This window comes from Diadema antillarum, unplaced genomic scaffold (assembly GCF_040938485.1).
Source record: "Diadema antillarum isolate AM-2024a unplaced genomic scaffold, OU_Dant_1.0 scf00000029, whole genome shotgun sequence".
Taxonomy (NCBI): Eukaryota; Metazoa; Echinodermata; class Echinoidea; order Diadematoida; family Diadematidae; genus Diadema; species Diadema antillarum.
This window is the reverse complement of record NW_027270918.1, coordinates 132556-144622: the sequence shown is the minus strand read 5'-3', so window position 1 is coordinate 144622 and position 12067 is coordinate 132556. Positions and strand designations below refer to the sequence as shown.

The window sequence follows — 12067 nt, the reverse complement described above, 5'->3', positions numbered from 1 at the left end:
GAGGGAGGGCTACGGAGGAGGGAGTATGGAGGAAAGGGTACGGAGGAGGGGTGTGGAGGAGGGGGTATGGATGAAATGGGATGGAAGAAGGGGCATGGAAGAGGGAGGGAGTATGGAGGACGAGGTGTGACTGACTTACCGACGCAACACTTTGTACAGCCTTTGGTGTCGGGCACTTTGTGGCTGAGGGCAAACTTGCGGGGGATGAGCTTGTCGGGTATCCTCTGCAGCCGCTCACCAAACCGGCTGGGCATGTGGAACCGGTGCGGGTTCTTGTCCACGATGGCCACCAGGTTGTGCTGATAGATACTGGGGTTCTTCCCTGCAACCCACAAAATTAAAGAGACGATATGATGGATGATTAAAGAGATTATATGATGGATGAGAGAGAGTGATAGAGATAGATGGAGACAAGGCAGATAGGATGGGGAGGAGATCCACTATCACAGTGTATCTGTACACAAAAATTCTGCCTTCTGACATTGTAGTTTATTGCATTGTAATATCACTGAGAAATCTGAGTGTGAAATTGCTCCCATACAGAGATACTAAATTAAAAAGATCAGTCCCCATACGCCTATAATTACAGGTGCCTTGATCTACTACTAGTGTTCTAGCATTATCGATTGCAAATACATCACTGTAATATTGAAATATTGCAATGAATCTCCAAGGAGAAGGATTATCGGTATGCATAATATGAAATATGTAAAAAATTACCATCTGAAGCACACACAAGTACAGAGAGTCTATGCAATAGATGTGACATACCTGATAATGACATCATGATGTTGTTGATGATGTATAACCAGGTTGTTTTTCTAGGGAACATCTGTAAAGGAAGGTAATCAATGCAAAGAGCAGATCATCAACAACACATGGCATATTTGGCTGTTGGGGAATACGTTTTCAAATCAAAATATTGAAGCCTGACAGCAGGAACGTGATACACATAGCAAGAGGAAACATTTTTGGCTGATTTCTCCTTAGAAAAGCACTACTGTACATACAGCTCCGTTTATATACATGTTCACTTCTTGTTGCAATAATCTTATTTTCACAAGATTTTGTATCCTACCATGACTGTGACACAGCACCTATGATGGCATTTACTTGTACTCAACTAAATCCACTTTACATGTTATTTTTTTGCATTTTTCACATGCCATTCTACAAACAAGCCTATTCTAATCAATATAAGAAAGGATGACAATACATTGTACATGTATATACACAGGACTTGATATCAGTGTGTTATGCACTTCGATGCATTTCCAAAGGATTTGCTAATTGTGATTAAAAATACCACAGAATCTGATACCAAAGGCTTGTTCTCGTTTGCAATTCAATATCAAACACCAGTCGTGTCTGCCACCTTACGCATGTCCTGAAATAAAGCTCATCCATCTAAGCTCTTTAAAGAAGTTGAAATATCAGGTAACAGTGATATCATAAAGTCAACATAAAGGTTACAGTGCATTGCACTGATGTGCAATCAAAATTTGTAGGTACATACCTGGTCCATAGCACCTTCGTGTATTTGCGTGAGGTTGAACGTGTAGATACCTTCATCGCAACCAAATATAATGTACTGATCTGAAAACATGAACAGGGATAGTGAACAGGATGATAACAAATGGCTTTTTGATTAATATATTGAATGCAAAAAGCCGCAGGAGTGATAAAGTTTCTGCCAAGAGCAGTTTCCTTTCTTTTTCTTTAATTAATCACTGACATTACACAAAAAGAACAAAACAAAAAATAAATCTGAACTCTACTTAGTCTCCTGTAATGATCTCATAAAACAAAACATTGTACATCATTTAAAGGTCCACATAAAAACCATGACCATGGAATACCAATGTGCTAAACATTAGTGTCAAAATCAGAGCATTTACCATGAATAGTTTCTTACCATTCCCCGAAAAAGGTTTATATTCTGCTTGTCAAAATAGGGGTATATGGGGTGACTGTTTACAAATCCATATAGACGTTTTAATTATTATTATCATTATTATTATTTTTTTTTTGGGGGGGGGGGAGGGAGGGAGGAAGATAACTCACCTCTTGTTTCTGGGTGTACCCAGCTTGCAGAACAATGAATGCATAATGGACACTCATTGAAGACTTTGGAGAAACATGCTCCCATCTGCAAAAGAAAAACAGTTATCAAAACAAATGAAACCTCCTTATAATCATTGCATAGAAATTGACTGCCAGCTACCCATGTAGAATTGAGATAAGGGGAAGCATTTTTGTTATCATGAACAGTGTACATTTCATTTTTTAGCTAATGATAAAATACAGACATTTTGATTGATAAAAGCGCCATACAAAACTAAGGGGGACCCTTTTTTATATTTTGATATCTAAAGCATGTATCAATGTCCAAATCTGAGCATTTACCATAGATGGTTTCTCGCCATTCTAAAAAAATTACAATTACAATATTACAATACCAGATTCTATGCTTCAGTCCTAGACTATGTTCTTAATCATGCAAAGGTCAAAAGTGAATAGGAAACAGAGCCTTGAATGATCTTTCCTACTTTCACTATACTGACAAGCTCCTTCTGGATCTTCCCCTAGCTGTGGTAAAATTTCAGGTGATCAACAATGCTTCCAATACAGGGAACATTAGATATTTGCATTGTACTAAATTGACAGAGAGAGCAAACATCACATTAAGACATTAACCCGTTGAGGACGGACTGATTTTGCCACAACATGCATTTCCCATAGGGTTAAAGGTCACAATTTGGAAGTTCTTGGTTGTATGGAATCTTCCTGCATGGTATTTTATTAATCCTTTGTATGCTGTAAGTGCCAATTGACAAGGAGAATTTCATAGCATTGTACACACTGTTTAAAGTACCTGGAATAGAAAGGGTTAATCCAATTGCACTTTTCTTCATCTTCTTCTTCATCTCCTTCACGTAGCCATGTTGGGTGTGTCATAAGTAACGTTACAAAAGGTTGCATTCATTTTTCACCATGCAGAAATGATGAATCACAATAAATCGATCAATTTCAAATTTTCCTAGAGTTTTTTTCTTTCTTCTCCCAATTACTGTAAAACGAGGAATGTTCACATGCATTTTAATTTTGCGAGAGACAAGATTCGCGAAATTAAATTGCATGTGAATGTTCTTGTCTATACGCATTGAATGTTAGAGGCAACTCGCAAAAATTTCATGCTGTGAAAAAGGCTGTTGGCTCCATTTGGTGAAAATTTCATGCCGTGAAAATATTGTTTTACAGTAATCTTGGTCTCCATCACTTACAGTGACTTTTGGTGTAGGAGGAAGACCGTTGCTTGCTTGCTGGGGCGGGGGCTCCAGGAACTCGTTTCGTATCCTCCGCGGCGGGACGATGGGCGGTTTGTTGTCGATGTCCTCCGTGTTCTCACCCTCCGTCGTCGGCGCCCTCCCGTTCACCATCTTCTGCGGGGGCCTCTGGGGCTTGGTCGGCGGCAGCGACGGGGCGGCGCCCTCTCGCGTTGAGGCGTTGGACGCGTTCCCGTTTGTTGGCATCCTGAATTGCACTGACCTTTGCTGCACACAGAAAATCAGAAATGACAAATAGTAACTTCAAAGACCTGTGGTCTATCACACTCTGCAATTCAATAGTTTTTCTCCCGTTCATGCTCATATGTTTTCATCATCTACGATAGCCGTGGTATATTTCAAACTGTTTCTATTTTCGTGAATTTTGCAAGTTGACTGATACTTGTGAAATTCAAGACAATCTGGAAATACTGCCTCCAGCAACTCAAATCTGCTTATCACTTATTTTTCTCTCAAAAGGAGATATCTATTTCTTATTCTGTCACTGTGGTTATAGATTGCGAAGTCTATCGATTATGAAATTGTCTTACAAGCTCCAAATCGCAATTCGTTACAAGCATGAAAAATATGGCATTTAAATTATGTGATGCCTATCTATCTAACTGTATCTACCTATCTAGGTACATAGATAGGACAGATAAATGGATAGATAAATAGCTGGATAGGCAATCTTCCTCCCCTTCTTCCTTGACACACTCGAGGCATGTTATGCACTGCTTGTTATTCCTTAGACAGGTTAGTTGCGGACATTAATAGTAGCAAATATAACCACACCCAAGAAGATCAGATATCAAATATCCGCCGTCATCACCTTCTTTACTGAACACACCCTGCTCACTTGGATGATACAAACATATATGCCTGCTAGCACGCCTCCATGAGAATGCAAAACTAATCTACAGAAACCTCTTTTTGCCAAGAAAAACAGCATTATTTTGATTGTTAGACATTTCAGTTACATGTATATCCTTTTGCAAAGAGGGATTGGCAGCTAAGAAAGAATCTCACAAAGAATCTTTTGATCATATCACTGTCCACTTCACTTTCAAGACACACCAATTTCACTTTTAACAACATTTTTTTTTGGAAAAAAAAATCTACACCAGGGCACGTCATGGCAAACTATCAATTACCATGACAACGATTCACATCAAGTGAATATGATTTTTGATCAAGGGATGTTTGCAGTAATCAAGAATGCCTTTTTTTCACAACGCACATGGGAAATAGGCAATCATCTGACTTTAAATGCATGCACAAATTACATGCTACACGCTCGTTGTGGTACGTGGGAAGATAAAGAAGATCTCAAGGGCTTGGAGGTTTTTATCATAGTTTTCTTTCTTCCGTTGCACTATTCACTGCTCATCAATCATGACTCTTCAGCATGTTGCTCGCATGCATGAAGACTGACTAACGCAGATCGACATGACAAGCAGACAGTTTTCCCCGAAACAAAACAACCAACGTATTTTGTCACCAAGCAACATCTGGAGATGATGCCAGGACCGCCTGGGACAGATATTTGAATGAGTCTGTCAAATCAAACGCTCATCAGATGAACCCACCTTTCATTGCTTTGTGCGCATTTGAACCCCCCCCCCCCCCCCCCACTAACATAAGATAAGTAAATATATTACCAGTGACAATTTCGAAAGCAAATCAATGAAGCAGAGCTTTCACAGAAAATAAACATGGATGCCTGCATCTGTTTAACACTAATACAGGATTTTTCTGATGATATGGACTTTGGAAACCAGGACAGCTGCTGGGTTCACACTGTCCTGTAAATGGAAATACAGACAGCCAACAAATGCTGACTCATCCATGTGCTCTTTGGTCTGTTTCACAGGAATGCCGATGCCCAGTAGACAAGAATGTCTCGGTCTCTGTCCGTGAACTTTTCCCATCTCTCCTCTCCTCCCGGGCATTGCCGGGCAACCCTGCTTCATTACGGGTTAATCTATTGCCACTTTTTTGTTCTGGAGGAACATCGAATCATGGGTTTTTTGTGCTACAAATGCTTCTTCGGAAATCTGTTCAGAGCCAGGGGCTTGTTTCAGATGTTTCACATTTGAAAATAGTAAGTGCGCTAGGTGTTAGCATGCAAGTAGGACTATTTTGCCCGCCTAACCTCCTGTTCACCAACCCCCATAGAGTGAGAGTCATGATAATATTATAGCCTTGAAGAAGACTATCACCTATTTCTCAAGTGGGCACACACATAAGTGTACACACATACTGCCAGGGTGCAAATGTTAGTCAAGCTAGCAGGTGGTCTCTTCCAAGACTGACTCCTTTATTGATTTTAATATTGGGGGTACATGTACTGGTTTGGAGCAAAATTAGCCAATATCTAAAGAGAGACATTTAAGAGAAGAGACAGAAAAATCATGGAGTTGGTGGTTACTTACGCGTACCTTTGGTGGGAGTGGTGGGGGCTGCTCAGTGTGTGGTAACGTGTCACTGTGAATAAGACGGGAAAAAGCATGATATAGACAAAACATGAGTCTTCCGACTACCACATCAATGAAAACATTAACAGATATTGACAAAATAAAACAATCAAACCATCAATAAATTTACCCATGCAAATGGATGGTATATATTAATAGGTTATATATAAAATGCAGGCCGGTATACAAGAAAAGAAATCAAAACATAAGTCGTAATACTGTGTTATATTTGATAGAACTTTGCTGGAAAATGGCTAAACATACTCATTAAGAGAACTGCTCAATATAAAATTGATTTCATTATTTTTTTTTCCACAAGTGCTGGAAATCATGCCACTTGATAACGTTCTGTGTATATCAATTTGAAACAAGACTTCTCCTACATCTTTACAGCAAATACATACACATAACTACAGAACAAATGTATGTGTATTTGTGTGTGTGTGTGTGTGTGTGTGTGTGTGTGTGTGTGTTATGTATTTGTGCATAGTGGATACAATCTTAAGCATTCATACTATCAGTGTAAAAAGGGGCATCACTTGCATAGTATTGGGGTATATATGATACAGAAGGAATTGTACACGATAGCCAGGGGGTACTCAAATGAAAAGTGATAGATTAAAAAATGCTCACACAAAAGGAGGGGGGAGGAGGGAGAGAGACATAGCAAATAAAACATACTGTACAACTCCGTTGCAGTTTTCCGAAATGGTTTTGTCGTCTCTTACGATTCAAGAACATAAGGGGCACGAGAATGCTGAGGATAAAGTGTGCATCAGTTTGCAGTTTGGCATGCATCCTGCATATCTCATCATCTTTGATTATTTACTCCTTTTTTTCCTCTTTTTTTTCAGAAGGGGGAGGGGGAGATGTGAAGCCAAGAATATATATTCCAATTAAATAACAAAAACTATGCACATAGTTCTCAAACCCATGACATATTCTTTAGATATTGAACATTGAATATTGCAATACTAACAGATACTGGGGAGGAGGAATTAGCATACTGAGTCTTAAAACCAGACTGAAATGATACAAGAGTAGAGCAGTTCACTGTCACTAAAAAGTAGTCACTTGTAGAAATACAGACGATGCAATGTACTGTATAAGGTAAAAATGGTGTATAGTTACTTCTGTGAACATTCTGGCTTAACATTTGTCAAACATGATCATTGTGAAGTAATATTCACATTACTCTCTATAAAGATAAATGACTATGTTAGGCAAAGTAACACAGCACAACTTCAGTAAGTTTTCTGGTTTATCAGTGGTAAAACATGGCTATAAATTAATCACATAAACAAATGATAAAAGACTGTATAAGGAACAAGTTAATGGTGTTAGGTTAAAGAATTAAAACACAGAAACACAAGACACACACAAACACACACACACAAAGATGTCGGGGGAGAAAAAACTAAATTGTCATGCTTGTCACCAAATCACAAATCTTAGAGGGAATAACGGGCATCAGTAGCTGGTTAGGAATCTGCTAGAATGTGCCGACAGTAATCTGTGCTGTCTTCAGGAAAACTACAGGTTTAGCAGGCAGGTGTTGCATTAGCGAGAGCAGGACATTATTTTAGGTTTGATGCAGGGTGTAAAATATAAAAATTCGGTCAGGTTAACATATTGAGAGTCATTGCAGTTGGAACTATTCAAACAGGCATGTCTACATTTCAAGTCATTAAGTATGATTAATTTGACTTGTATATGTACAAGAACACAGAAATGTAAATAAAGATCTTTTGTAACTGATGCATATAATACCATCAGCAAACAGAACTTTGCTAACATGAACATCATACCACATGAATCTTTACTTTCAGTATGAAATTCACTGTAAACTGTATTTTCATGTACTCAAGACGAAAGTACACTACGTAGATTTTGCAGGGTAAATTTCAGCTGTAGAGGCGATTATATTTCACACGACATGCACACTCAGCTCATTGGCTCCGTATAAAGTGTTGCTAGGGAATACAAAGAGCGCCACCACACAACTGTAGTTTTATAACAGACACACATGAAACGTAAGAGCAGAAAAAACACAAACGAACAAACCAGTGTTATTCAAATCCTTTCAGAGCGACAGATACGGTAAGAAGAACTGAACACCGACATTACACGAAATAATTAGGGTGTGAAGTATAGGCTTTCGCAGCTCCACCTTCGGGAATCAGCGAATACAACAAATTGAGGGAAACAGAAACAGTCGCCGAGGAAGTCAAGATATCCATAGAAATGTTTTGAAAAACTAGTGTTTGATTTGATAAACACATTCTTGGTGATCGTTACCTTTTTGTTTTTACGAGAAAGAGAGTGTAAATATCATGCATTTCAGATTTGAAGAAAAAAAAATAGGACATTGGAGTGAAAAATAGCAGTGGCAGCAAAGTATAATATATGAAAGCGTTTACCTCTCAGATCGGGAATCCAAGAGATCGTGATAGCTAAAACAAAAATTACGAAAAATGGCAGTGTAGCAATGAAGAGCATCAAATCATGAGTATGTAGTTTGCTTCATGAGAAATCTTACAGACATTTTGATGGAGAAAAATAGGAGCAGAGCAGAACTGAACACAAGTACCTTCTTATTAATTCATTTTTAATTGTATAGTATTCTTTCAAGCATCCAAGCTTCTCTGCCACTTTGAATTACCATGGTAACAGGGTCGATACTTGCTCACGAAATTCAGACTCTCTCCGCAGAGGAGACAACATTTTGGAGCCCTCAAGAAAAGATTAACCTTCGACCACACTGGCACAACTCCCTGGAGAAATTAGCGTGCCGTTCTCTACATTGTTTCGTAATGTAAGATTGCCTCTTTCTCACCCTCTAATACTTCAGTTTTCATACATTGCAACAACATACGCGCACAAACACATTACAGCATGCAAGAAAATAACTCAAATCAAATTCCCCAGATATTCTAAAATTCCCCCCCCCAAAAAAAAAGAAGAGAAAAATAAGAACTGAAAGCTGAGATTGAAAAGCGCAAATATCCTACAGAAGAAATCCTTAGTTATCTCTTACTTTTAAGTGACATGTTTATATAAATTAATTGATGAAAACAGTCATCTAGCCTGCAGCATATACCTATGATGTCCCTCAAACCATGATACCACTTTCAATCTATCAACCCTATTGGATATTTTACCAGGGTCCAAACACTGTTTTCTTTTGGTTGACATAAAATCTGTGATGATGAATTGCCATAATACTCAGATATTGACAGCAGGTAAAAAACAAAAACAAAATTCAGTTTAAGGAGCTGTTTTGAGCAAATACTCTAGTAAATGTATAAGAGATTACCAACAAGGTACTATACACACACTGTTACTTCCACCACATTGGTTGGAATAACAAAGACTTAAACAGCAAAATGAAACTGTCGGTAGAACCATGGAGAACATGATATTCAAAACATTTGTTTTCCATGCATTTAAATCACTTATTGCTATACCAGTAACATTAGTATAATACAAAAAGAACCAAATAGGTATCACATTCTAGATTTGTCTCAATTTGAACATAAACTTCACTGTTATATCCACCTGATTTTATGCTATCAAAGCCCATATCATTACGGGGAGAAGTTTCTTTTCATCTACAGCATGAAAGGAATTTACTCAAACGAACACTAGGATGGTATCCATGTTGCACCTCCACACTAGTAACAGTATGTATGCATACACAGATAAAACATTAACTGCACTTTGCCTGTTATATGAAGTGTGCTTAGTCTGACTACAAGCCTGAGAGGTTTAATGAATTCATTTTCTGAGTAAATTTTGTTGACTCAGTCAGGAATGAGACCATCTTTTCTAAGAAGTAGAAACCCATGATGCAGATGGACACACATGTTTAATTATTAAATGTGGGATAGCCTCAATACAAGACTGATGTAATGGCAAGCTGAAAGGGTTGAAAGATGTATTAAATCACTATGTGGGAAAAATGCTGCTTGAAGTCTGAATACAAGGCTACAGAATGCACCTGAGTGTCTTTCACTGAAAAACCCCGGGCTCTGATTCCATTACAACGAAGAGCTGCACCCTGACTTGCCACAATCAGCCAGGATTTAAATCACTAATCCTTGGTAGCTTGAGGTATGTTCAGCACCTGGCCACATACAAGAAATCTCATTCCCTGAGGGATAGGTTTAGTCTACATGAACAGACTTTTGCTTAAAAATTCTAATTGAGAGAGGTAACATTTACTCGACGACATAGAGAGGCCAATTTTGAACATGACATTAAGACACTTCTTTGAGGAAGAGTAATAACTAATTAAAAACCCATCACACATTCACACCTTCTGCTGCACAAGCCACTAATTGGCTGCAGTTATCATTTCATGATTCACTGTGGAGTTTTGATTCATCTGATCTAATTTTTCAGAATACTTTGTTAAAAGAAAAAAAAACAACAACACTTGTGCACACACTGTCAAGCAGTTTTTACACCCTGCTAATGAAATTAAAAGACATGACTTTCAATAAAGAGTGCTCCTGTTACGTGTCACTGGTACTACTGACACAGTAAAAATGCTTGAACAGCAAAGTAATATGACTATTAGTTTGTTAGGAGTTAGGGGAAGTCGTAAGATTAAAGTTCAAGTCAAAGGTTGCTTGAAGTGCAAAGTACATATAATCCCTGAGCTTTATCTTGTACTATTCATACCAAAAAGTATGTGCCTATTCAGTATTTAGCGACGTCTTATGTTCAGTTTCGATACGAACGATATATGAAGGGAGGAACAAAATGAAAAGGCGGTACTGACTGTGTGAGACAACCCATAAATGTCTAAAATTCCAAATTAACGTGAAAAAAGATTATATCAAGGTAAAATGTGGGTGATCTTCATATTAGGGAGAATATATGCACATCTGTTCTTCTCTCACAAAATGCAAATACATTGTGCACTTTGGGTGTCACACACCATGCACTCTGGTCAAATCAGAAAAAGCATGTTTTGTGACAGTAATAGATATATATGATATCTTCATATGATAGTAATATTGGGATTTATAATAATGGCACAGGTCTCTGTAAGGACAGTGGTTACACTGAAGAGACTGTCCTGGATAAATATGATATTGTTATTGATATATGATTATCATTATCATCCAAAAAAACACACACACACACACACACACACACACACACAACAGACCCATACAAGAGAGAGTCAGAATGGAAAAAAAAAAGACTTAGTAGAAAACAGGGATTAGGAGTTGTCATGTAATATGGTCGAATTGTATCTCATAATGCGAGAAAAGAAACCACGCAGAAAAGAGTAACAGGCACATTAATTTCCCGGCAGAATTTATTGATACATCTCTTCATTTGCTGACAGCTGATGTAGGAATTATGTAAGATGCACAGAGAAGCAGAAGCTAGAATGAAGAAAGCTGAACCCCAACATGAAAGACACGTTTTCAAACAAGAGAAAAGTATTCCACAAGTTGAAAAAGGAAGCTTTGTAGGAGGGAAAAGTCGAAAAGGGTAGAAGCCCTCAAATGCAGACACTGAACACTTTCAGGTCACTTTGTGTGAAGTTGGAATCTGGTGTTGCACGGAATTTTAGCTCTTTTCATGCAAATCACATCTGTCCATTATCACCTGCCAATATGTGAATAAACACACAAATACATGTTCTGATGCAAAACAGGTCCAAAAAAAGATGGTGTCTTGTTTTAGTTGCAAAGAATTTCTTTTCCCTCCAAAAGACTTTTTTTGAGAAGTCAGGCACAAGAGAGCTCCTACTTTCAAGAGTTTGAGAACTGGTATACCTGATTCTAAACAAGTTACATGGAATGATAGGGACATAGGGAGGATGAAAGGCACTGAGGAATGAGAAGATATGACACAAGCAGTACGGGGGGGGGGGGGGGGGGATGGCAGATTAGATACAAGGGGGGACTAGATGGCGGATTAGATACAAGGGGGGACTAGATGGCAGATTAGATACAAGGGGGGACTAGATGGCAGATTAGATACAAGGGGGGACTAGATGGCTGATTAGATACAAGGGGGGACTAGATGGCGGATTAGATACAAGGGGGGGGGACTAGATGGTGGATTAGATACAAGGGGGGGGGACTAGATGGTGGATTAGATACAAGGGGGGGGGGACTAGATGGTGGATTAGATACAAGGGGGGACTAGATGGCAGATTAGATACAAGGGGGGACTAGATGGTGGATTAGATGTGAGATCAATAGGACCGACGAGGAAAAAGATGACACCATGAAGGGA

At 38.6% G+C, this 12067-nt stretch overlaps 1 protein-coding gene across 1 annotated transcript in view; it reads right to left on the bottom strand.

Annotated features, from left to right (window-relative positions):
• LOC139738865 (mitogen-activated protein kinase kinase kinase kinase 3-like) overlaps window positions 1-12067 on the bottom strand; it is a 134176-nt gene that overhangs the window by 8574 nt on the left and 113535 nt on the right. Inside the window, exons 14-20 of the mRNA XM_071649501.1 lie at window positions 8224-8256; window positions 5768-5813; window positions 3285-3554; window positions 2065-2149; window positions 1517-1596; window positions 772-832; window positions 140-322 (exon numbers count right to left, since the gene is read on the bottom strand). Of these exons, the coding sequence (XP_071505602.1) occupies window positions 140-322; window positions 772-832; window positions 1517-1596; window positions 2065-2149; window positions 3285-3554; window positions 5768-5813; window positions 8224-8256 (758 nt within the window). The remainder of the gene's footprint in view (window positions 1-139; window positions 323-771; window positions 833-1516; window positions 1597-2064; window positions 2150-3284; window positions 3555-5767; window positions 5814-8223; window positions 8257-12067) is intronic.